Genomic DNA, 27,626 nt, shown 5'->3' with positions numbered 1-27,626 from the left:
TATGCCTGGCCTGCTGTGTTCCACCGGCATTTTGTGTATGTTGTTGGTGTGGAGGTCGGGGTGTCCCAATTGAAGGGCAGGATTGCCGAACCTATTGCGTTTTCGCTCCGACGCTATGAGGCGCTTCGAAGTCCTCCAGTCACTGTTGGCGATATGGCGACCTCCGAGCACGGGAGGCGCTGCGAAGTCCTCCAGTCACTGTTGGCGATATGGCGACCTCCGAGCACGGGAGGCGCTGCGAAGTCCTCCAGTCACCGTTGGCGATATGGCGACCTCCGAGCACGGGAGGCGCTGCGAAGTCCTCCAGTCACTGTTGGCGATATGGCGACCTCCGAGCACGGGAGGCGCTGCGAAGTCCTCCAGTCACTGTTGGCGGTATGGCGACCTACGAGCACGGGAAGCGCTGCGGCGAACTCTTGGTCAGCGCAGGCGCAGTGCCGACCCCAGGCGTGCTCCTGTTCAGACGGAAGGTAAGGAGGGGCTGATCTCGGCTTTTTGTAAATCGAGGGTCGAGCGCAGAGGGAAAGGGCCGGGACGGAGCACTGCTGAATGGCTGGAGGCTGCAGGCTGTCCAGGACCGCAGCTCCGATTGTAGTTTTACCCCCGACCCGGACTGTGGGTAGGGGTGCAATGGCAATTTTTCAGGTGCTGGAGCTGTACGAGGGGGTGATTGATAAGTTCGTGGTCTAAGGTTATACAGATCTCGGTACATGCATGTGCAGTTCAATTCTTTGAGTAATTATGCAGAAATTTTTAAGTTAATAACGTGGTATTTCTGTTTCAGATCATTGAAAATTGCTAGTTTTTCTAAAATTGACTCCTTCCACCTTAGGCACACCCAATTTGTGTATCTGCTCATTTCATGTACTGGGCAACTTCCTTGCCCCATTCATGTAATGAGCAGGTACATAAATTGGGTGTGAATGAATAAGGCTTCTTCTAATGTCAAGTAATAAACCAAGATGAAAGAAATATATGAATTTCAGAACTCCACAGAAATACAGTGATAAAGACAGTAACAAGATTACAGCCTATCAAACACCTGAACAGGGATACAAGCCTAACTTTCAGAACTGCATTTGGACCCGGTTAGAAAATTTGAACTAGAAGCAGGCGAAACCGAGCTTTTGTCACTTTTATTGTTACCAGTCTCTTGTATGTTATTCTTGTTACACTCCTCAGCTTATTTATGAAAGAAAGAAGATAAAATTGTTTGCTTAGAAGCCATAGTGAGTGTTCTCATTGTTAGTGAGAAAAATTTACTTTTTTATTAGCGAGTAATCATGGACCACCACAGATGTAACCTTACTAATACGACTGAGTCAGAGCAGACAGCAGGGCCCGCAGCACTTAGTGTTCCAAGTCAGGTATAGAAATAAAGCAATTAAGTTTTTTACACTTCGGCCACCTGAATTGGAACCAAGTAATCAAGTATGAAAGAAGAACACCTAGTGAACTATTGCTAAAGCCACGAATATTGCTGAATATTGGTATCAAAAGCAATAGGTTGGCAACTCTGCCTCGTACCGTTTCTCTCGCAGAAATGGTTGGACAGGAAGTGTATCTGTGAGTGTCAATTCTCACAGTATCCTCACACGTTGGGTTAGACCAATACAGATCCTCTGTTTAGTATTTTGGAAGTGACAAATGTTAATGGGAGGAGAGCAACCATTTGGGAGTTTCGGAAATGCGTTTCATCTCGTTCATTGCCTCACTAAATTACTCTTTTTTTCCTGTCAACACAAAGAGAGAAAGAGCCTCTTTCAAATCAACTGCAGTTGATGGAGCTAGGCCAAGGGGTTGATCAATTATTAATGATAGTTAAAATGACGTTGAGCCTGGAAATGTTTTTTTTTCCCATTTGGCTTGTAAAAAAAAAACTAAATTAACTTTATCCAGGTGCAGAAGAGGATTTTGGATGATTACCTTGAATATTTAATCAAAATCAGGCTGAAGATAAGCGAGCTGTGAATTTTTCTTTCATTATTTTTGACTTTTAACCTTAGGTTTCGATGTTCATTCCTTGGTTAATGTAGCTCCTTCCTGGAATCCAATAGTACCCGTTGGAAAGAGTGGAAAATTGCTCACACTTGTGTACAGTCGTCCCTGGGCTGGAGAGAGACTGAGTATCTGTGAAATGGCAGGAGGCTACAGCAGGGTATGCTGGGAAAACAACGGGTCGAGTGAGGACAAATCTCACAAATACCTAAATAAAAAATAGTCACAGCTCCAGGACTTCACCAAAAGCGATCAAATATCCTATCCTAATGTTTTCTCCACCAGTCACCAACCCCCACTTCTGTAAAATTCCCTCTATTTAATATGTGGCTGCTGTTGAATTTCCCGTTTGTTGATTTTGACTTTTTTACAGAGGTGGAGTGGTGCTCTGGCAGCACTGCACCCCTGTTTAGATCCAAATAAACTGGACCCGGGGATCAAGCTGCCCAGGTTTATGAGGTTTTGAGTGAGTATTTCTGGTCTGGGATCAAATATTTGTTTCTGGAGTTCCTTTGGAAGCAATGACTGCTAATCTGAGGAGAGAATGAGTTTGTATTTCATCCCTCACAAGGAGAGGCTGTGAGTAAATGGACTGTTCTGTGTTTGCACCAGTAGAAATAGACCTGATGGGGTTCAGTGTTTGAACTGTGTTTGGAAATTCCTCTTCACTGTCATCTGTCTGTCAGACTGTGTAAATCAAACAGAAACTCAAGTTGCTTTTGATCTGCACTAAAAATGGAAAATTCTGAATCCATTCTGACAAAAGATTGTGAACTTGAATTGTTAAATTTGTTGCTCTCCCCACAGCAGTTCCGTACCTGTTGAGCAATTCTGGTGATTCCAGTTTCTTTTTATTACATTCACTCTGGAATGGTTTAAATCTCCTGATTGTCTGTCATAGAACCATTGAACATTACAGCACAGAAACAGGCCTTTTGGCCCTTCCTGGCTGTACTGAACCATTTTTCTGCCTGGTCCCACTGACCTGCACCTGGGCCATATCCCTCCAAACCCCTCTCATCCATATACCTGTCCAAGTTTTTCTTAAATGTCAAAAGTGAGTCTGCATTCACCACTTCATCTGGCAGCTCATTTCACACTCCCACCATTCTCTATGTGAAGAACCCCCCCCCCCCTCCGCCATATTCCCTTTAAACTTTTCCCCCTTCACCCTTAACCCATGACTCCTGGTTTTTTTCTCCCTTAGCCTCAGTGGAAAAAGCCTGCTTGCATTCACTCTATCTATACCCATCATAATTTTATACACCTCTATCAAATCACCCCTCATTCTCCTACTCTCCAGGGAATATAGTCCTAACCTATTCAACCTTTCTCTGTAACTCAGTTTCTCAAGTCCCGGCAACATCCTTGTAAACCTTCTCTGCACTCTTTCAACCTTATTAATATCCTTCCTGTAATTAGGTGACCAAAACTGCACGCAATACTCCAAATTCGGTCTCACCAATTCATGCCTTATACAACCTCACCATAACATTCCAACTCTTGTACTCAATACTTTGATTTATAAAGGCCAATGTGCCAATAGCTCTCTTTTCGACCCTATCTACTTTTGACACCACTTTTAGGGAATTATGTATCTGTACTCCCAGATCCCTCTGTTCTACTGCACTCCTCAGTGTCCTACCATTTACCTTGTATGTTCTACCTTGGTTTGACCTTCCGAAGTGCAATACCCCACACTTGTCTGCATTAAACTCCATCTGCCATTTTTCAGCCCCTTCCTCCAACTGGTCCAAATTCCTCTGCATTTGGTGCAGAGGGATTTCTTCCTCACTGTCCACTACACCTCCCAACTTTGTATTTGGGAATGTGTTCAGTGCAGCAGTTGCTAACAAGGTTTCCATGAATAATCTCAGGAATGATTGGCTTTATGTATGAGGAGCATTTAATGGTTATGGGGCTGTGCTCAATGGAGTTCAGATGGGGGGGGGGGGTGGTGAAAGTGGGCTGTGGTTAAGTAAACCTACCAAACACTGAAAAGCCTGGATGCAGTGGATATTAGACGGAAAGTCTGTGATCTGACAGCACAGTCTCACAATAAAGACGCTTCCCTTTCAAACTGAGATGAGAAATATTAATTCAGTCAAAAGATGTCTGATCTGTGGGATTTGTTGCTGCAAAGGTGGTTGAGGCTGCTCATATTTAGAGCAGACATTAATATATTCATGATTCCTAAGTAGCTTCAAGGTTACAGTAGGAAGACAGGAATATGGTGTTGGAATAAAAATCAGCCATGGTTGAGTGGTGGAGCAGACTCGATGGATTGAATCACCTAATTCTGTTCCGACATTGTGTATCTTGTACCATGATTGAATGATGACTCCTTCCTATCCCATATCAGGTTTTGTGGTGTGTCAGGAACATACAGATTTGTTCACTGCGATCATTATACTTGTCTTTAATATTTAGATTTCAGTGAACAGAAATATTTTGTTCTCCTTTGTATTGTAAATGTGCTTCATTATCTTTCATGTTAAAGTTAGACCTATGGTGAGAGATTTATTGGAAGAAAAACCCCAACTGGAAGCAAACGACGACTGAAAACGAGGGAACAGCAACAAGTGAACCAGCCCGAGGACTGAGGGCACCAATCGAGGAGAGCCCTTCTGACTCGGGGTTTCCATTGATTCAGTCAGGAGAAAGTTTGGTGAGTCTCATTTACTCTAACACTCGTCCTTTAGACATTACATACCTGTACAAGGGAAGATAGAAATAGTTGTGGTAAGACTGAATGTGCCCACAGATACCAGTTATGCCCCTGTCAGACCCAGTTGCAATCACTCCAGGTCTGGTAATGTACAGTCAGTATCCCAGCTCTTCAAAGTCACTCACATTCCCTCAGTGTCTGCTCATTTCAAGAAATTCCATCTTCTGAAGTAGCTTTTGGTTGATTCTGAGTGTGGAGAGGGAAAGAGGGGTGTTTATATTTACTATCTTGCAAAAAGAAGTCATGGTAAAATTAAAAGTAAACTCACTACCCAAACCCTGTACATTCTCAGCCAGATTATTGACATAGATGACTAGTAGCAATGGGTGTTACCCTGGGGAACTCCACGAGGCACGGGCCTTGACTCCAATAAACAGCCTCCCATCATCACCATCTGCTTCCTACCATCTAACTGTTCCCACACTCTGGGCTCTCTGACAAACACTATGTTAGCAGCAAGCTTAAAAGGTAATTAATATAAAGAGAGATTTGTTGCTCCCTGAAAGCTGTCAGATGCAATGGACCAGATCCTCCCTTGTTTACAACTTAATCTGCCCTAAGACCCATCCTCCCAGGTCACACTTTGTTTGATAACCAACATCCACAACCTCCCTCCACCCTGCCAGTAGCCCCACAACTTTCCCACCATTTACCCCACACACGTACATGTAAACAGATCCATGTCACTGACATCCACTCTCACAGCTTGGGGAACCAGAACTAACTGATCCTACATTCCCGGTCTAGACTGTCCAGCTGTCTGGCTCAGTCCCGGCCCTTTCCAACTCAACCGATCTTTGATTTACACAAACCCGAGATCAGCCCCTTCCTCATCACCGCCCAACCAGGAGAACCGCTGGGAACAGCTGGGGTCGGCACTGTGCTGCGGTTTGCAGGAGGACCCACCAGTGGCCGGATGTCGGAGGGACAACATAGAGGATTTGGTCGTTCGGTTCTTTCACTGTGACACCCCCGAACTCTGCATTAACTCTGTCCAGCCGAATCTGGACAAATATTAATGACCAACAAATATACTTCCTCTCAGCGATCAGCTATCTGAATGATTCACTCATTTTTAGAGGAAGGGGTACCAACACCTTCCTTTTCCCCGTAAACCATCATCAATCAAGAATCTAGCAACCTCTGCCTTTGATATCCATAAATACTTGGCCTTCACAGCATTCCACAGATTCACCACTCTCTGGCTAAAGAAATTCCCCCTCATCTCCTTTCTAAAAGGACGCCCCACTATCTCCTTTAATCTGAGGCTGCATCCTCTGGTCCTGGGCTCTCCCAATACTGGAAACATCCTCTCCAGATCCACTCGCTCAAGGCCATTCATCATTCGATAGAATTCAATGAAATTATTCTTCATTCCTCTGAATACAGGTCCAGAGCTATCAAATACTCTTCATATGACACTTCAATTCTGCACTCATTTTCGTAAACCTCCTTTGACTTCTCTCCAGTGTCAGCATATCCTTTCTGAGATAAAGGGCCTAAAACTGCTGAGAATAATTCAAGAGCTTTATAAGGTCTCAACATGACATCCTCACTTTTATAATTCAGTCTTCTTGAACTGAATGCAAACATCATACGTGTCTTCCTCACCACAGACTCAACCCACAAAGTAACCTTTAGGGACTACTGCACAAGGACTCCCAAGTCCATTTGCACCTCAGATTTTTTTTCTACATTCTCTCCATTTAGAAAATAGTCAACCCTTTCATTTCTTCTAGAGAAGTGTATAACCATGCACCTCCCAACACAGTATTCTATCTGCCATTTCCTTGCCCATTTTCCTGATCTTTCTGTAGCCTCCCTACTTTCCCAAAACAGCCTGTTCTTCCACCTATCTTTACATCCCCTGCAAACTTTGCAACAAAGCCATCAATTCCATCATCTAAATCATTGGCATATAAAATGAAAAGAATTGTTCCCAACAGAGACCCCTGTGGAACTGGTAGCCAGCCAGAAGAAGCTGTTTGTATTCCCACTCGTTTCCATCTGCCAATCAGCCACTAACTTTTTCCTGTAATAACAGGCTCAGAGCTTGTTAAGGAGCCTCATGTGTGGCACCTTGTCAAAGGCCTGAAAATCTAAGTACACATCAACCAATTCTTCTTTGTCAACCCTGCTTATTATTTTTTCAAAGCATTCCAACAAATTTATCAGGCAAGATTTGCCCTTGAGGAAACAATGCTGACTCTGGCATATTTTATCTTTTGCCTCCAAGTACCCCAAACTCAGATCCTTAGCTATCGACTCCAACATCTTCCCAACCACTGTCAGACTAAGTGGCCTATAGTTTTCTTTCTTCTGCCTCTCTCCCTTCTTGGAGTGACATTTGCAATTTTCCAGTCTCCCAGAACCATTCATTCCTGAATGTTGTGATTCTTGATGGATCATTACTAATGCCTCCACAATCTCTCCGGTCACATCTTTCAGAACTGTGGGTGTAAACCATCTGGTCCATCTGCCTTCAGATCTTCAGTTTCCAAAGAATTCTCTCGATGTGGTCCCTTCTGTACAGGTCCCACCTTCCCTGGAAGAAAGCCATGGAACCAAAAATCTTATCCCCTCCCCTTCCCTCCCCACTCCACATGTCTGATGTCATGCATGGGTTTGCTACACCCAGGTCTGACGTCATGTGTACGGTTCCTTACGTCTGCGGGTTTGTTTCTTGTGGTTATGCACTTTAACCATATTCAGATTCAGATTCAGTTTATTGTCATTTATAAACCACAAATACAATGCAGTTAAAAAATGAGACTACGTTCTCCGGACTGATGTCACGAAAAAGCACAGAACAGACCACACAAGAAAAACCACATAACATTTGGTAATCCCCAATCCAGAGTTCAGAGAGGCTGCTGCGTATCGATATCGCGCTACCGTCTTGGTACGATCCCCAGAAAGGAACTACAAACCCATCAGACAAACCTAAAGTTACAAGACCACATAGTTACATATAGTTAACATATAGTTTCAACAGTGCAGACAATACCATAATTGATAAAAGACGAACTGACAAAGACCACATAGTTATAACACAGTTTCAACAGTGCAAAGCAATACCGTCATCTGATAAAGAGCAGTCCATGGCAAGGTTTAAAAGAAAGTCTCAAAGTCCCGACAGCCCATCATCTCATGTAGACGATAGAAGGAAGAAAAACTCTTCCTGCCATGAACCTCCAGCGCCGCAACAATTACAATTACAATAACAATTACAGCACAGAAACAGGCCTTCTAGTCCATGCGGAACGCTTACTCTCACCTAGTCCCACTGGCTAGCACTCAACCCATAACCCTCCATTCCTTTCCTGTCCATATACCTATCCAATTTTACTTTAAATGACAATACCGAACCTGCCTCTACCACTTCTACTGAAAGCTCGTTCCACACAGCTACCACTCTCTGAGTAAAGAAGTTCCCCCTCGTGTTACCCTTAAACTTTTGCCCCCTAACTCTCAACTCGTGTCCTGTTGTTTGAATCTCCCCTACTTTCAATGGAAAAAGCCTATCCACGTCAACTCTATCTATCCCCCTCATAATTATAAATACCTCTATCAAGTCCCCCCTCAACCCTTCTACGCTCCAAAGAATAAAGACCTAACTTTCAACCTTTCCCTGTAACTTAGGTGCTGAAACCCAGGTAACATTCTAGTAAATCTTCTCTTTACTCTCTCTATTTTGTTGACATCTTTCCTATAATTCGGTGACCAGAACTGTACACAATACTCCAAATTCAGCTTTACCAATGCCTCGTACAATTTTAACATTACACCCCAACTTCTATACTCAATGCTCTGATTTATAAAGGCCAGCATGCCAAAAGCTTTTTTCACCACCCTATCCACATGAGATTCCACCTTCAGGGAACTATGCACCATTATTCCTAGATCATTCTGTCCTTCAGCATTCTTCAATGCTCTATCATTTACCATGTGTGTCCTATTTTGATTAGTCCTACCAAAATGTAGCACCTCGCACTTATCAGCATTAAACTCCATCTGTCATCGTTCAGCCCACTCTTCTAACTGGCCTAAATCTCTCTGCAAGCTTTGAAAACCTACTTCATTATCCACAACACCACCTATCTTAGTATCATCTGCATACTTACTAATCCAATTTACTACCCCATCATCCAGATCATTAATGTATTTGACAAACAACATTGGACCCAATACAGATCCCTGAGGCACACCACTAGTCACCGGCCTCCAACCTGACAAACAGTTATCCATCACTATTCTCTGACATCTCCCATCCAGCCACTGTTGAATCCATTTTACTACTCAATATTAATACCTAACGATTGAACCTTCCTAACTAACCTTCTGTGCAGAACCTTGTCAAAGGCCTTACTGAAGTCCATATGGACAACATCCACTGCTTTACCCTTGTCAAGTTTCCTCGTAACCTCTTCAAAAACTTAAATAAGATTTGTCAAGCATGATCTTCCACGCACAAGTCGAAGTTGACTGTTCCTAATCAGACCCTGTCTATCCAGATAATTATATATACTATCTCTAAGAATATTTTCCATTAATTTACCCACCACTGACTTCAAACTGACAGGCCGATAATTGTCCCAAAACGTCGACAGCGCTTCTCCCTATAGATGCTGCCTGGCCTGCTGTGTTCTACCAGCATTTTGTAGGTGTTGTTTGAATTTCCAGCATCTGCAGATTTCCTCGTGTTAGACCTATAATTGCTAGGTTTACTCTTAGAACTCTTTTTAAATAATGGAACCACATGAGCAATACACCAATCTTTCAGCACCATCCCCGTTTCTAATGACATTTGAAATATTTCTGTCAGAGCCCTTGCTATTTCCACACTAATTTCCCTCAAGGTCCTTGGGAATATCTTGTCAGGATCTGGAGATTTATCCACTTTAATATTCCTTAAAAGCACCAGTACTTCCTCCTCTTTAATCGTCATAGTTTCCATAACTTCCCTACTTGTTTCCCTTACCTTACACAATTCAATATCCTCCTTAGTGAATACCGAAGAAAAGAAATTGTTCAAAATCTCCCCCATCTCTTTCAGCTCCACACATAGCTGTCCACTGATTTTCTAAGGGACCAATTTTATCCCTCTCTATCCTTTTGCTATTAATATAACTGTAGAAACCCTTCGGATTTATTTTTGCCTTACTTGCCAAAGCAACTCATATCTTCTTTTAGCTTTTCTAATTTCTTTCTTAAGATTCTTCTTACATTCTTTATATTCCTCGAGCACCTCATTTACTCCATGCTTCCTATATTTATTCTAGATATCTCTCTTTTTCCTAACCAAGTTTCCAATATCCCTTGAAAACCATGTCTCTCTCAAACTTTTAACCTTTCCTATGAACCTAACAGGAACATAAAGATTCTGTACCCTCAAAATTTCACCTTTAAATGACCTCCATTTCTCTATTACATCCTTCCCATAAAACAAATTGTCCTGATCCATTCCTTCTAAATCCTTTCGCATCTCCTCAAAGTTAGCCTTTCTCCAATCAAAAATCTCAACCCTGGGTCCAGTCCTATCCTTTTCCATAATTATATTGAAACTAATGCATTGTGATCACTTGACCCGAAGTGCTCCCTAACTCATACCTCCATCACCTGACCTATTTCATTCCCTAACAGAAGATCCAACACTGCCCCTTCTCTAGTTGGTACCTCCATGTATTGCTGCAAAAGAACTATCCTGCACACATTTTACAAACTCCAAACCATCCATCCCTTTTACAGTATGGGCTTCCCAGTCTATGTGTGGAAAATTAAAATCTCCCACAACCCTGTGCTTACTACAAATATCTGCTATCTCCTTGCAAATTTGTTCGTTCAATTCTCGCTTCCCATTAGGTGGTCTATAATACACCCCTATAAGTGTTACTACACCTTTCCCATTCCTTAATTTCACTCAAATAGTCTCCCTAGACGAGTCCTCTAATCTATCCTGCCAGAGTACCGCTGTAATATTTTCTCTGACAAGCAATGCAACACCTCCCCCTCTTGTCCCTCTGATTCTATCACACCTGAAGCAACGAAATCCAGGAGTATTTAGTTGTCAATCACACCCCTCCAGCAACCATGTTTCACTAATAGCTACAACATCATATTTCCAGGTATCAATCCATGCTCTAAGCTCATCCACCTTTCTTACAATGCTCCTAGTATCAAAATAAATGCATTTAAGAAATTCTCCACCTCTTCCTCTCTGTTTATTTCTAACAGTACAAAGAACTTTACTGTCTTCTTTTTCTTCCTTCTCCCATACATGTGTTCCTACACTCTGGTTCCCCTCCCTCCTCGTATAACCATATAACAATCACAGCACGGAAACAGGCCATCTTGGCCCTCCTAGTCCGTGCCGAACCCTTAATCTCACCTAGTCCCACCTACCCACACTCAGCCCATAACCCTCCACTCCTTTCCTGTCCATATACCTATCCAATTTTACCTTAAATGACACAACTGAACTGGCCTCTACTACTTCTACAGGAAGCTCATTCCACACAGCTATCACTCTTTGAGTAAAGAAATACCCCCTCGTGTTTCCCTTAAACTTCTGCCCCCTAACTCTCAAATCATGTCCTCTAGTTTGAATCTCCCCTACTCTCAATGGAAACAGCCTGTTCACGTCAACTCTATCTATCCCTCTCAAAATTTTAAATACCTCGATCAAATCCCCCCTCAACCTTCTACGCTCCAATGAATAGAGACCTAACTTGTTCAACCTTTCTCTGTAGCTTAGTTGCTGAAACCCAGGTAACATCCTAGTAAATCGTCTCTGCACTCTCTCTAATTTATTGATATCTTTCCTATAATTCGGTGACCAGAACTGCACACAATATTCCAAATTTGGCCTTACCAATGCCTTGTACAACTTTAGCATTACATCCCAACTTCTGTACCTAGTTTAAATTCACTGGAGCCTCTCTAGCAAACCTACCTGCAAGAATATTTGTCCCCCTCCAGTTCAGATGTAAACTGTCCCGCCGGAACAGGTCCCACCTTCACTGGAAAAGTGCCCAATTATCTGTAAATCTGAAGCCCTCCTTCCTGCACCATTTCGTCAGCCACGTGTTGATCTGCACTATCTTACTGTTTCTAAACGCACCTGCACGTGGCAGTGGTAGCAATCCTGAGATTGCTATCCTGGAGGTCCTGTCCTTTAACTTGGCACCTACTCCCCTAAACTCACCTTTCAGGACCTCCTCACTCTTCCTACCCACATCATTGGTCCCTACATGGACCACGACATCTGGCTGCTCACCCTCCCTACTGAGAACTCAATCCGAGATATCGCGGATCCTGGCACCAGGGAGGCAACAGACCATCCAGGATTCTCGATCTCTTCCACAGAACCTCCTATCGAAGCCCCTATCACTACTGCTCTCCTCTTTTCCCTCCTTCCCTCCTGAGCTGAGGGTCCTGTCTCGGTGCCAGAGACGCAACCACTGCATCTTGTCCCTGGTAGGTCGTCCCCACCAACAGTATCCAAAACGGTATGCTTATTGTTGATGGAAATGGCCACTGGGGTGCTCTGCTCTTCCTGTCTATTCCCCTTCCCTCTCCTGACAGTCACCCAACTACTTGTCTGCTAGGGGTGACTATCTCCCTGAAACTCCTGTCTATTTCTACCTCGGCCTCCTGAATGATCCAAAGTTCATCCAGCTCCAGCTCCAGTTCCCTAACACGGTTTGTCAGGAGCTGCAGTTGGATGCACCTTTTACAGGTGTAGTCATCAGGGACAATTGTGCTCACTCTGATCTCCCACATACTCAACTGCCCTAACTGCTGCCTCCATTACCTACTCCTAATCTAATTAGATTAATTAAAGGAGCTTACCCGGCCCTTACCTCACTTGGAGTGAAGCTCGTACTCAGCCTCTGCTCACTATTTAAATTTTCCTGCTGCCTCACTTTCATGCGCTTGTGCTGTTGTGCCCCGTTCAAACCTCGCCACTGCCTGTTCTCGCCAAAGCCTGATTGAGCCAAAGCCATCCCACTCTGCCTCAGTCCACTCCGAGGATGGCCGCTACGATGTTTCTTAGCTGTGCCAAACCATTTTCTGCCTCGTCCCACCGACCTGCACCTAGACCATATCCCTCCATACACTTCTCATCCATGTACCTGTCCAAGTTTTTCTTAAATGTTAAAAGTGAGCCCGCATTTACCACTTCATCTGGCAGCTCATTTCACACTCCCACCACTCTCTGTGTGAAGAAGCCCCCCCCCCCCCCCGCCAATGTTCCCGTTAAACTTTTCCCCCTTCACCCCTAACCGATGTCCTCTGGTTTTTTTCTCCCCTAGCCTCAAGTGGAAAAAGCCTGCTTCAATTTATTCTATTTATACCCATCATAATTTTATATACCTTTATCAAATCTCCCCTCATTCTTCTACACTCCAGGGAATGAAGTCCTAAGCTATTTAACCTTTCCCTGCAAGTCAGTTTCTCAAGTCCCAGCAACATCCTTTTAAGTCTTCTCTGCACTCTTTCAACCTTATTAATATCCTTCCTGTAAATCAGTGACCAAAACTGCACACAGTACTCCAAATTCAGCCTCACCAATTCATGCCTTATACAACCTCACCATAACATTCCAACTCTTATACTCAATACTTTGATTTATAAAGGCTTATGTACCAAAAGCTCTCTTTACTACCCTATCTACCTGTGATACCACTTTTAGGGAATTTTGTATCTGTATTCCCAGATCCCTCTGTTCTACTGCATTCCTCAGTGCCCTGCCATTTACCTAATATGTTCTAAATTGGTTTGTCCTTCCAAAGTGCAATACCTCACACTTGTCTGTATTAAACACCATCTGCCATTTTTCAGCCCATTTTTCCAGCTGGTCCAGATCCCTCTGCAAGCTTTGAAAACATTCCTCACTGTCCACTACACCTCCAATCTTTGTATCATCAGCAAATTTGCTGATCCATTTACCACATTATCATCCAGATCATTAATCTAGATGACAAATTACAATGGACCCAGCACTGATCCCTGTGGCACACCACTAGTCACAGGCCTCCACTCAGAGAAGCAACCCTCCACTATCACTCTCTGATTTCTCCCATTGAGCCAATATCTAATCCAATTTACTACCTCACCGTGTATACCTAGCGAATGAATCTTCCCAACTAACCTTCCATGCGGGACCTTGTCAAAGGCCTCACTGAAGTCCATGTAGACAACATCCACTGTCATCCCTTCATCCACTTTCCTTGTAACCTCCTCGAAAAACTCTAATAGATTTGATAAAAATTATCTACCATGCACCAAGCCATGTTGACGCTCCCTAATAAGTGCCTGTCTATCCAAATACTTGTTGATCCGATCTCTTAGTACTCCTTCCAATAATTTACCTACTACTGATATCAAACTTACCGGCCTGTAATTTCCCGGATTTCATGGAACAACATGAGCTATCCTCCGATCCTCCGGCACCTCACCCGTAGATACCGACATTTTAAGTATATCTGCCAGGGCCCCTGCAATTTCAACACTAGGCTCCTTCAAAGTCCGAGGGAATACCCTGTCAGGTCCTGGGGATTTACCTACTCTGATTTGCCTCAAGATAGCAAGCACCTCCTCCTCTTCAATCTGTATAGGTTCCATGACCTCACTACTTGTTTGCCTTATTTCCATTGTACATTTCAGTGAAATCTCCCTCCAGAAGTTCCAGAGGAGAAGCTCACTCTGTCTAATTTCCACACAATTAAAGTGGGGAATCATTTATTATTGTCATGTACCGCGGATCAGTGAAAACCTTGTCTTGCATACCATCCGCTCAGATTAACACATTACAACAGTAGGTTATCGTAAAACATTAACAGAGTTTAACAAAGCATTATGGTTATAGAGAAAATCCACTGCAGGTAGACATATGGTGAGCAAGGTCACATCGAGTTACATTATGAAGTCAACAGGCCATCTTATAATGCTGAGGAATATTCAGTTTGCTTATAACAGCAGAATGGAAAATGTCCCTAGGTCTGTTGGTATTCTGTTTTTATGTTTTCATTTATCTTCGACCCGATGGGTGGTTGAGAATGTCTGGTCTGGAAATCTGGGTACCTTTAATTATGTTGTCTGATTTACTGAGGCAGCAGGAAGCATAGAGCGAGTTCATGGAGGGGAGGCTTGTTTCTATGTGGTGCTCAGCTGTGTCCACAGTTCTCTGCTATTTCTTGAAGTCGAGAGAGTAGCTGAACAAAAGTGTTAAGTATCCAGATGGGATACTTTTTAATGGAGTAAACTTAAATTCACCGGACCAATAACCACACCACAAACAGTTCTTTACTTTATCCTTATGACCAGTTTATTTGTTTGAACTCAGCCGGTGAGAAGCTCTGAGCCAAACATCAGAGAGACAGATTTCTACTCCCTCTGGCAGCTCATGGCGAACCTCTGTCTAACATGCAGAAACATTACAATTTATAGAACTAGTGAAACAAAGAGCACTTTAGTTCAACTGGTATTCCCACCAAGTCTGTTGGAACAAAACTTAATTTCTTAGATAACAGAGTCCACTAAATCAGGGTTTTAATTACAAATGAATGCTCTGTCCAATCCGTCAGTTATTATCTTTTGTTAGACAAAGGAGGGAACTTAGTTCAATTATTGTCTCATGAGAACTTAACTCTACAAAACATTCCCAATGGAGAAAGTCAAACTGAACCAGGTCACAGATTGGAAATGGCAGAAATGCCCCATTCTTATAGAGACAGGAAAAGCATAAGAGAATTTGATGGTTGTTCCAGATACCAGTACTGTGCCCAGTTAGAAGATGATTTCTCTCTCCAACTTGCGTTGAACTTCACATTAACAGTGAGATGCCAGATCACGTCTTGACAACTCAAGTGATATCATCTGAAATGTTGTCTTTCACTCATTGATGGATTTTATAAATTGGTTTTTTTTTCAGGTTAAAAATGACAAGGAAATTATCTACAGGAATCTCGAGCACAAAACGCCAGTTTTGCTGTCTCCGTCCACGTATATAGGAAGTGGAGCAACGGATTCACTTCATCATCTTTCCTGCTCAGACTGTAGGGAGGGACTCACTCGATCATCTGACCGACTGGCATGCACGTCAGTTTACACGGGGAGAGGCCTTTCACCTTTTCAGACTGTGGGGATTCAAGGTCATCTCATGAAGGTACATCAGCAAGTTCACAATGAGCCAAAGCCATTTACCTGTTCTGTAGGTGAGAAAGGATTCAGTCAGTCATCCCACCTGTGGACACACCAGCACTGGGCAGAGGCTGAATTTTTGGGGAAGGATTCACTCGGTCATCTGACCTAATGGCTCACCAGCGAGTTCACACCGGGGAGCGGCCGTTCACCTGCTCAGACTGTGGGAAGGGATTCACTTGCTCATCTAAACTGAAGGTACATCAGCGAGTTCACACCCGGGAGCGGCCGTTCATCTGCTCAGACTGTGGGAAGGGATTCACTTGCTCATCTAAACTGAAGGTACATCAGCGAATTCACACTGGAGAGAGGCCATTCACCTGCTCTGACTGTGGGAAGGGATTCACACAGTTAGGTAACCTACAAGCACACCAGTCAGTTCACACTGGGGAGAGGCCGTTCACCTGTTCAGACTGTGGGAAGAGATTTGCTTTGTCATCTCAACTAAAGGTACATCAGCGAGTTCACACTGGGGAGAGGCCATTCACTTGCTTAGACTGTGGGAAGGGATTCACACAGTTAGCTAGCCTACGAGCACACCAGTCAGTTCACACTGGGGAGAGGCCATTCATCTGCTCAGACTGTGGGAAGGGATTCACTCAGTCATCTCAACTGAAGGTACATCAGCGAGTTCACACCGGAGAGTGCCCATTCACCTGCTCAGACTGTGGGAAGGGATTCACTGAATCACCTCAATTGAAGGTACATCAGCGAGTTCACACTGGGGAGAGGCCATTCACCTGCTCAGACTGTGGGAAGGGATTCATTTCGTCATCTCAACTGAAGGTACATCAGCGAGTTCACACTGGGGAGAGGCCATTCACCTGCTCAGACTGTGGGAAGGGATTCATTTCGTCATCTCAACTGAAGGTACATCAGCGAGTTCACACTGGGGAGAGGCCGTTCACCTGCTCAGACTGTGGGAAAGGATTTATTTCATCATCTCAACTGAAGGTACATCAGAGAGTTCACACTGGGGAGAGGCCGTTCACCTGCTCAGACTGTGGGAAAGGATTCACTTCGTCATATCACCTACTGAGACACCAGTCAGTTCACACTGGAGAGTGGCCATTCACCTGCTCAGTCTGTGGGAAGGGATTTACTTCGTCATATCACCTACAGAAACACCAGTCAACCCACACAGGGAAATGGCCATTCACCTGCTCAGTCTGTGGTAAGGGATTCACTCATTCATCTCAACTGAAGGTACATCAGCGAGTTCACACTGGGGAGAGGCCGTTCACTTGCTCAGACTGTGGGAAGGGATTCACAACGTTAGCGAGCTTACGAGCACACCAGTCAGTTCACACTCGTGAGAGGCCATTCACCTGCTCAATCTGTTGTAAGGGATTCACTCGGTCATCTCAACTGAAGGTACATGAGCGAGTTCACACCGGGGAGAGGCCATTCACCTGCTTAGTGTGTGGGAAAGGATTTACTTGCTCATCTCAGCTACTGAGACACCAGTCAGTTCACACAGGGGAGTGGCCATTCATCTGCACAGTCTGCGGGAAGGGATTCACTGAATCATCCTTCCTACAGAGACACCAATCAGTTCACACAGGGAAATGGCAGTTCACCTGCTCAGACTGTGGGAAGGGATTCAATCGGTCATCTCACCTACTGACACACCAGTCAGTTCACACAGGGAAATGGCCGTTCACCTGCTCAGTCTGTTGGAAGGGATTCACTCAGTCATCTCAACTGAAGGTACATGAGCGAGTTCACACCGGGGAGAGGCCGTTCACCTGCTCAGAGTGTGGGAAGCAATTCACTCAATCATCCACCCTAATGGCACACTGGTCAGTTCACACTGGAGAGAGGCCGTTCACCTGCTCAGATTGTGGGAAAGGATTCACTTCGTCATCTCTACTTAAGGTACATCAGCGAGTTCACACTGGAGAGAGGCCATTCGCCTGCTCGGTCTGTGGGAAGGGATTCATTTCGTCATCTCAATTGAAGGTACATCAGCGAGTTCACACTGGGGAGAGGCCATTTATCTGCTCAGAGTGTGGGAAGAGATTCACTCAGTCACCCCACCTACAAGCACACTGGTCAGTTCACACTGGGGAGAAGTCGTTCACCTGCTCAGACTGTGGGAGGGGATTCACTTCGTCATCTCAACTTAAGGTACATCAGCAAGTTCACACTGGGTCGAGGCCGATCACCTGCTCAGACTTTGGGAAGTGATTCTGTCAGCCAAATCAACCAAATGTGCATCATTGAGTTGAAACTGTGGAGAGGCCATTCACGTGCTGTGAATGTGATGGATTCATTCAGTTATCTACCTTTGTGATATTACCAAGTTCACACTGGGGAGAGGCTGTTCACCTGCTGTGAATGTGGGAAGCGATTCACTCAGTCATCTAATCTTGTGTAACTTGCTTTGGCAAGCAGCTTATTATAGGGGGTGATAGCCCCCCCAGCCTGGCCAAACTTAAGAAATCTCGTTTGGGTGGATGCTACGTGATCAGTACCCTGAAATAACAAACATACACGATATGTGATTAAATGATTGAGCTTTATCATTCTTATTTTGACTATAGGGTTAGTGAAGAAAAAAAAAGGGCCCACTCTCTCCATTCACGCCTTCTCATCCCTCATCTCTCCCCAGCAAAAGACCATGAAAATCTCTCTTCCAGACTCACAAGAATGAACAACATTTTTTTTATTGGATAGCCACACACTCCAAAATCCTGTTATTCCGAGTCGTAACCTAAACATTGCTGCTACAGAGAAGCCATTACCTCAACAGTGAAACATTACAGAGAGAGCATGACATTAGCAGTGAAACCTTACAGTATGTTACACCTGTGACACTCTACCAGGTCCACACTGGGGAGGAAGTTTCAATGAGCTGCATGCTGGATACTTGTTCATCACTGTTGCTTGAATGGAATTTCGAGAGTGACTGTCGGTGCTGAACTCTGTAATTATTGCTGCTGCTCACCACACCCAGTTCTGCACCCTGGTCACTGGGCATGAGAGGGGTTTCTTCTGCTTCACCTTTATTGGGACTGGAGTTTAATATTCTGGATCTGACACAAATAAATCAGTTTATTTTAAACTCTGTCTCCGATACTTAGTGAATTTATAAAAAAAAAAGTAGCGTACAGTAGAGTCAGCTCAGACTGGCTGGACCCTGCCAGTGATTCAGTTCCATGACAATCCTTTTAAATCCTCCCCTGTTCACCTCTCGTTCTCCCTGTGGATTCCAGTCACCATGCTGTGGGTAAAGAGGTTTCCCTTCAATTTTGTGCAGACTGAAGAAGTCGAGGAGAAGGGAATAAGCAGCGGGGCATGGCAATGAATGACAGAGTAGCAACATTTGGAAGCTGATTGACAGAGAAAATCTTCAGTTGACTGATGCCAAACAAACAATACCTGTGGTGAGGTGTTCCAATGGTCGAGGAATATGTGTTTTCTGGGAATTTGTTTCTGCTTGTTTATCCGGTAATATATCCGGATGAACCAGAGAACCATTGAGCATTGCAGCACAGAAACAGGCCTTTTGGCCCTTCTTGGCTGTGCCGAACCATTTTTCAGCCTAGTCCCACTGACCTGCAGCTGGCCCATATCCTTCCATACACCTCTCATCCATGTACCTGTCCAAGTTTTTCTTAAATGTTAAAAGTGAGCTCATCTGGCAACTCATTCCACACTCCCACCACTCTCTGTGTGAAGAAGCTCCCCCTAATGTTCCCTTTAAACTTTTCCCCTTCACCATTAACCCATGTCCTCTGGGTTTTTTTCTCCCCTAGCCTCAGTGGAAAAAGCCTGCTTGCATTCACTCTATCTATACCCATCATAATTTTATATATCTCTATCAAATCTCCCCAAATTCTTCTATGCTCCAGGGAATAAAGTCCTAACCTAATCAACCTTTCTATATAACTCAGTTTCTCAAGTCCTTGTAAACCTTCTGTGCATTCTCTGGATTGTACTATCTGAAATAATGTATTGATTGTATAATTTGTAGGATTTTGACTCTAAAACTGGATCAGGCTTGAATTTCTGGTGCCTTTATGAAGTGATGGAGGGCATTCATGAGTTTGTATTTTAAAGCAAGATTTTGGTAAATTATATTTGCTACTTAATTGAAGTAATCAGATTGAGTTAAACTGCTGCAGGATCCTGGAATGTGTTGGATTGTGTCTGATTTCTCTTGGCATTTTCTGCACTTACTGCCTTGTTTGTTTGTATTTCATGTATTTTCATTTTTTTTTCCTTTTGTCAACCACCTTGTCCTGTATTTCTGCAAGGAACCCCTCTGTTTCTGGGAAGAGGTCTCCAACTCTCAGTCAGGTGCTCGATGCTTCCTTGTCACCAAGTCGTCACTTTTATTGTCATTTCAACCATAACTGCTGGCACAGTACATAGCAAAAATGAGACAACGTTTTTCAGGACCACATGACACAGTACAAAAAACTGGACTGAACTATGTAATAAAAAAAACACAGAGAAAGCTACACTAGACTATAGACCTACACAGGACTGCATAAAGTGCACAAAAGTAGTGCAGGCATTACAATAAATAATAAACAGGAGAATAGGGCAAGGTGTCAGTCCAGGCTTTGGGTATTAAGGAGTCTGATAGCTCGGGGGAAGAAACTGTTACATAGTCTGGTCGTGAGAGCCCGAATGCTTCGGAGCCTTTTCCCAGACAACAGGAGGGAGAAGAGATTGTATGAGGGGTGCATGGGGTCCTTCATAATGCTGTTTCCTATGTGGCTTCACCATGTAGTGTAAATGGCCGTGATGGCGGGAAGAGAGACCCCAATGATCTTCTCAGCTGATCTCACTATCAGCTGCAGGGTCTTGCGATCCGAGATGATGCAATTTCCGAACCAGACAGTGATGCAGCTGCTCAGGATGCTCTCAGTACAACCCCTGTACAATGTGATGAGGATGGGGGGTGGGAGATGGACTTTCCTCAGCCTTCGCAAAAAGTAGAGACGCTGCTGGGCTTTCTTTGCTATGGAGCTGGTGTTGAAGGATTCTCCGTCAGGTGAACACCAAGAAATTTGCTGCTCTTTACGATCTCTACCGAGGAGCCGTTGATGTTCTGAGGGGAGTGGTTGCTCTGTGCCCTTCTGAAGTGAACAACCATCTCTTTTGTTCACATTAAGAGACAGGTTGTTGGCTCTGCACCAGTCTGTTAGCTGCCGCACCTCCTCTCTGTAAGCTGACTTGTCATTCTTGCTGATGAGACCCACCACGGTCGTGTCATCGGCAAACTTGATGATATGGTTCGAGCTGTGTGTTGCAGCTCAGTTGTGGGTCAGCAGAGTGAACAGCAGTGGACTGAGCACACAGCCCTGGGGGGCCCCGTGCTCAGTGTGATGGTGTTGGAGATGCTGCTCCTGATACAGAATGACTGAAGTTTCCCAGTCAGGAAGTCTAGGATCCAGTTGCAGAGGGAGGTGTTCAGGACCAGTCGGCTCAGCTTTCCAATCAGTTTCTGAGGGATGATTGGGTTGAATGCTGAATTAAAGTCTATAAACAGCATCCAAACGTATGTGTCCTTTTTGTCCAGGTGGGTTAGGGCCAGGTGGCAATGGTGTCATCTGTTGAGCGGTTGGGACGGTACACAAACTGCAGGGGGTCCAGTGAGGAGGGCAGCAGGGTCTTGATATGCCTCATGACGAGCCTCTCGAAACACTTCATGATGATGGATGTAAGTGCAACGGGACGGTAGTCATTTAGGCAAGACAATGAAGACTTGTTTGGCACGAGGACGATGGTGGCGGCCTTGAAGCACGTTGGAATGGTGGCGCTGCTCAGGGAGATGTTGAAGATGTCAGTAAGAACATCTGCTAGCTGGTCTGCACATCCTCTGTGCACTCTACCAGGGATGTTGTCTGGTCCAGCAGCCTTCCGTGGGTTGACCCTAAACAGGGTTCTTCTCACCATCTCATCTGCTCAGATCGTTGGGCTGTCTCCCATAGAGGGTTATACTCATTCCACTGGTTAATGTTTTCTTCCATAATGGTGATTTATTTTTCACCTCATTTAAGTTTTCTGGTATGTATATCTTATCACAATTGCATATACACACATGGAGTGCTAAATCCTGTTCATTTTTGATGAACAGGTTACAAACATCTGTCTTACGGACAACTCGTACTTACGAACCAAGGAAAGAGAATGCTGTCTGCCATATTAAGTCATTGACATTGACACTGTGTTGAGTGTTTAATTTTGTATTTGGCTTAAAATTTTCTTAGTAAGATTCACCCTGACCCCGCCCTGTCCCCCTGTTCTGGTCGGCTGGTGGTGCAGTGAGATCAGCGCCAGGCTGGAGAACGGAGTTTCCCGAGTTCAATCCAGTGATAGACTGTTCCCGTGCCAGGTTGATGTCGATCCAGTGACTCCCGTACCATCCGTGCTGGTTTGATGTCGAGCTCACAACTCAACCTTGTATAAAAAACACTGCCACCTCCAGTTTAAATTCCCATGTGGAATATTGTGGATGATCAAATACCCAAACCCAGCACAGCCCCCTCTTGTCCCATTTAGCCTGTCTCAATGCGGAGGTCCTTAGGACTCAGCGGACCTCAGAAGTCAGCGGAGCTCGGGACCTGCCACCCGCAGTGTTTCTGTTCCATTGACAGGAAGCGATCACGATTGAAAATAAAGTGGAAATAATAAAGTGTTTGGAAAGAGGTGAAATGCCATTGGTCATTGGAAAAGCGTTAGGCTACAGTCGGTCAACAATCGGAACAATTTTAAAGGATAATGGATAAAGTGAGAATGGAGCATGTGAAAGGCACTGCCCCGATGAAAGCTGCATTTATTACTAAGCAACACTGGTTTAATTATTGGAATACATAGATTTCTTAAGAGTTATATGCATAGAAAGATAAAATATATACTATATACTAAGACAAATGTTAGACTAACTGAAGCTAAATAATACCGGATGTACTTGTTCCGACTTGCATACAAATACAACTTAAAGACGGACTCAGGAACGGAACTCGTACGTAACCCGGGGACTGCCTCTACTTAGGAGTTTTATCTTACTGTTGTGTGATTTTATTTTTTATGTGTGTTATTTCTCTTCCTCCTTCTGTTCAAGGTAGTGTTAATCTAAGTGGGTTTGAGTGTAAATAGTCTTTTCTAAAGTTCTCCTTTATCTTTGTTAATTTTACTCATTGAGATGGTACCAAGATATTTTTATATATTAAAAAAATCAATGTTGGTATTGATGAGAGTGTTTATTGCCTTTGTTGTATTTGTTAACTATTGAGCTGTTTGGCAGGTTTTTTTAAGCCTTGAACTAAATTTTTTCAAAGGTTTTCCATATTTCGCACTATTTTCTTTGCATGTTGATATTCTAGATACGTGGGTATCAAGAGTCCCGATGAAGAGTCTTGGCCTGAAAAGTTGATTCCCATCCATAGATGCTGTCTGACGTGCTGAGCTCTTCCAGCACTTTGTGTGTAGTTCTCTAGATTTCTAGCATCTGCAGGTCCTCTTGTTCCCCGGATACTTAAGTTTCTTGAAAGAACAAGCTGGTAGTGTGTTTGTGTGACTCTTTTGGTAAAATATTAAATAAAATCATTAGAAAGAGGTGGCATAGGGATGAAAGGTGTAGAATCTGTGGGTAGAATTAAGGAACGGCAAATGTAAGAAGAAATCCCTGATGGGAATTGTATACAGACCTCCAAACAGTAGTAAGTATGTGGTCCACAAATTACAATGGGAAACAGAAAATGCATGCTAAAGGGGCAACATTACAATAGTCATGGGAGATTGTCATGCAGGTGATTAGGAAAATTAGGATGGTGTTGGTCTCGAGAGGAGGAATTCCTAGAATGCGTGCAAGATGCTTTTTTAGAGCAGCTTGTGGTTGAGCCCTCTTGGGGAATCACTATTCTGGATTGGGTGTTGTAATGAACCGGAATTAATTAGGTCACAAGTTCAAGGAACTGTTAGGGGCAAGTGATCTTAATATGATCAAATTCACCCTGACTTTAGAGAAGGAGAAGCTAAAGTCAGATGTGGAATAAAGAGAAATAGACATGAGAGAAAAATTGGTCAAAATTGATTTGAAAAGAACACAGGCAAGGAGGAAAACAGAGGAGCAATGGCTGAAATTTCTGGAAGCAATTCGAAAGGCACAGGTCATACACATCACAAAGAGGAAGTAGTATTCTAAAGGTAAGGTGACAAACTGTGGCTCATACTAGAAACCAAAGACAACATAAAAACCAAAGAGAGGGCATGGAGCAAAAATTACTAGGAAGTTAGAGGATTGGGAAGCTTTTAAAAACCAACAGAATGCAACTAAAATAATTATGAAGGAAAAGATGGAATACATAGATGAGCTAGCCAGTAATATTAAAGAAGATACCAAATTTTTCTTTAGGTACTTCCCCTTCATGTACTTTGCATGTTACACGCTTGGGCGATCATGGCTTTCCACATTGAACGATCCCATGCAGCATCAATTATATCTCACACTCTTAGATTTGTTAGTTCTTTCACAGAGTCCATATATTTTCTTTTTTGCCTTCCTCTTCTGCTTTTCGCAGGTATACAGCCTTGTAAGGCATTCTATTTCGCCGTTTCTGATGATGTGGCCCAGGAATTCAAGTTTCCTCTCATTTAATGATCTCACTAAAGATCTTGTTATATGGGCATGTTGGAGTACTGTCTCATTATCCTATCTCGATCTGATATTTTCATCATTCCTCGAAGAAACCACATTTCTGTTGCTTCTTTGGAGTTCTGATGTTGCAGTCCATGTTTCGGAAGCATACAGCAAGGTTGACCAGATGTAACATTTCAGTAGCCTAAGTCTGTTGGTAAAAATGGGTTTCATTTTTTGGAAGTTGGATTTGGCAATGGCAATTCTTCTCATTTGTGCTTCTAGCATCTTGTGATATGAAGCTACCAAGGTAATTAAAGCTGGTCTTTTGTTCAATCTCTTGGTTACTGATGTACATTTAGCAGTTGGGAGTATCTTGCTGTTTTGATCTTACCATACGTTTGGTTTTTTTTATATAGTTGTGTTACATACCCTGTAACTGGGTCACTTACCAGCAAAGATAGAGAGGTCCATTGAAGTCTGATGGTACTATTTTTAACAGTATTTATTGATAAAAATACACAAAAATAATATCAATGCAAACATACAGATAATATACGTCGTCAATACTAAATCTAAAAGCGTGGGTATAATGATAATCAATAAAAAAATAGCTCTATCGTTGTCTAGGGGATAATGTATTGTCCGATGGAAATATAAAAGTCACTCAAGTTCATTCAAGCTGCAGCTTTTTGGTTGGAGAGAAAGACGGAGGTTTACCTTGCCCATTCCTTTTATGATGTCAATCCTTCAAGAGTCGTTGGGGACTGGTTTCCCCTTTGTGGTTAGCTAAAGCCGTGCTTCCATGGTAAAGGCCCACCGATTCCGAGGCAAATGGAAAAGGACGCACGTGGTCTTTCCACCAGCTTTCGCTATTATGCTGTTACAGGAGTTCTAGCATTTCTTCTGGTGCGTCTGAAGGGGCTGTTCCCCAGACCCTCTTTTATCCTGACTCACAGGGTCTCAAATGTCAATCAGGTTGGGATGATGCAATCCCTCCACCAACCCCCCCTCGGTTCATTGCCTGGGGGCGTACAGTATTCAATCCACAATTCTGTCTCCAAGAAACAATAGCTGTTATCAATGGTTCCGCCTTTCGGAGGCCAGGACACATTCCAAACTCTTTGTGGATTCTGCATGTCTTTCTCTCATTTCCTGGGTCTCCTGAACTGACTTAATAGTGATCTTGCAATTCTCAAAAAGGAGGAGGCCCTTTCTTCAACACATTTTTTACCATCAGAAAAAAACGAAGTAATACTGAATCTTACAGGATTTTAGAATCTAACACACCACCAAAGTTTTTTTTCTACAGAGTAATACAGTTACACATTCAATTCAGTATCTAGATGGTTACCGATTGCATTGTCACTTCCTTTAATACCTTAACATCTTGTACCTTACTAAAGTCTTGTAGCATCAGACTCCAATTTAGTAACCAACTATTTGTAGGTCTTATTTTTCTTTAGCAAACAAAAACTAAAGAGTTGTGATCTTAGCTTATGGGTATACTACAAAAGATCATGCAAATACTAATCCTTATGTTGCTTTCAAACTTAACAAGCAGGCTTCCATGGGGTTGTCTTTATTATTCACATGCTTTGTCGAAATCCCGTAAAACCGGCTTTTGCTATTTAAAAATGGTGTCCCCATTAACCCTCGCCTCTTTTCCAGTTAATTCCCACGTGGGGAGCTTGGGCACCTTGGCAAAATAGGCTTTCGTCCGCTCCTTCCATAGGAGTTATTTTATCAACAATGTGTCCCAAACTTAGACCATCTTCTGAATTTCCACCCCATTCTTTAATTTTACGCAAGTTGCTAGTTTTCTCTTCAGGACTCTTCAGGCTATGTGTTTTCAGTTCGAACTCTTTGTTCAAACAGCATTTCAAATTCTGCCTTTTCACACCACACTCTGGAATAACAATAGCGTGTGGGGCCCCGTTGCCTTCCAGCTCAATCTGTAATTGATTCGCAGGCTTTGTGGTACCACGCCATTGTCTCTGTAGCCTGGTTGCTGCCTTTGATATCGATCCAACCTTTAAATTTTCTTCATTCAATTTGGGAACTACAGATTTCCCTTTTCCTTCAATAATTCTCCCCACTTTTGATCTCTGCATTAACTATTAACACACCTTCGAGCACAAACACCTGGGAACTCTCACTTCCCACTATTACCAAGGTTAACCCTTTCTTCCCTGAACTAAGTCTATCTGACCCACAAGGACTGCGTTCCTTTTCAACTGAATCAAATACCTCAGACTTTTTCTGAGCTCCATTACTAGGTCCAGTACCACGTGCATCCACATCTTGGACACACTCATACGGGACATTTGCCTCTTCCAGGCTTTCAATACCCGTACCCAGTCCAAATTCTAAATTCCCCTGATTCTCCCAGCTACTCTCTGGGCAACTCCCTTCCGGAGTAAACTCAACCCCGTGGGCTGAAACAACCTCATCTGCCAACCCAGCAGACTTCTTCAAGGTAAGGGCACCCTTTTCATCTAGGACTGCCCTCATTTCATTATAACCATATAACAATCACAGCACGGAAACAGGCCATCTTGGCCCTCCTAGTCCGTGCCGAACCCTTAATCTTACCTAGTCCCACCTACCCGCACTCAGCCCATCGGGAAAACCTTTAGAATTTTCAACTTCTTCAAACAGTTCTGCCAAACCAGACAGATCATCCATGTCCAACTCTGGACCTTTTAACAGCTCTATCTGTTTCTCATCTTTATTTCGTGCCTCTAGAACTTTTCTCCTCGATAAGGGCAGGTCTACCCGCTCTCCCTTATTCTCTTTCACTTTACTACTCTTCGTTTTACCACCCTCTAAATTCTCGTGGTACAGGGTCGGTAAGAACGTCTCGGCCAAATCGATACTGGCCTGATTTAAACTGGTCTCGTTCTCAGCTGCCTTTCTCAACATGCTGCAAGTGACCGCACATGCGGGATAGATCTTGGAATCTAGGGGCGGAGCCTCCACCGGCTGTCTTGTCATCGTCGTTGCTGACCAAACCTTACCACCGACTAAATCATTACCCAGAAGGACGTCTGCGTCAGTTCTCGGGAATTCTGATCGCACCCTTATTTCAACTGGTCC

General features: G+C 43.6%; 1 protein-coding gene across 2 annotated transcripts; it reads left to right on the top strand.

Annotated features, from left to right (window-relative positions):
• Positions 1–265: 265 nt before the first annotated feature.
• Positions 266–23,130, top strand: LOC132395807 (zinc finger protein 850-like). Of its 2 annotated transcripts, none has more exons than XM_059972872.1 (3): positions 266–470; positions 4,499–4,666; positions 15,663–23,130. In XM_059972872.1, the coding sequence occupies exon 3, from the start codon at positions 16,043–16,045 to the stop codon at positions 18,119–18,121; it is 2,079 nt and encodes a 692-aa protein (XP_059828855.1). In that variant the 5' UTR covers positions 266–470; positions 4,499–4,666; positions 15,663–16,042; the 3' UTR covers positions 18,122–23,130. The 2 variants fall into 2 exon arrangements, with proteins under 2 accessions (XP_059828855.1, XP_059828856.1); XM_059972873.1 differs by lacking the exon at positions 266–470 and adding an exon at positions 491–645.
• The last annotated feature ends 4,496 nt before the right edge of the window (positions 23,131–27,626 follow it).

The sequence above is a fragment of the Hypanus sabinus genome, chromosome 6 (assembly GCF_030144855.1).
Source record: "Hypanus sabinus isolate sHypSab1 chromosome 6, sHypSab1.hap1, whole genome shotgun sequence".
Taxonomy (NCBI): domain Eukaryota; kingdom Metazoa; phylum Chordata; class Chondrichthyes; order Myliobatiformes; family Dasyatidae; genus Hypanus; species Hypanus sabinus.
The sequence above is the reverse complement of the archived record's forward strand: the minus strand, read 5'-3'. Positions and strand labels throughout refer to the sequence as shown.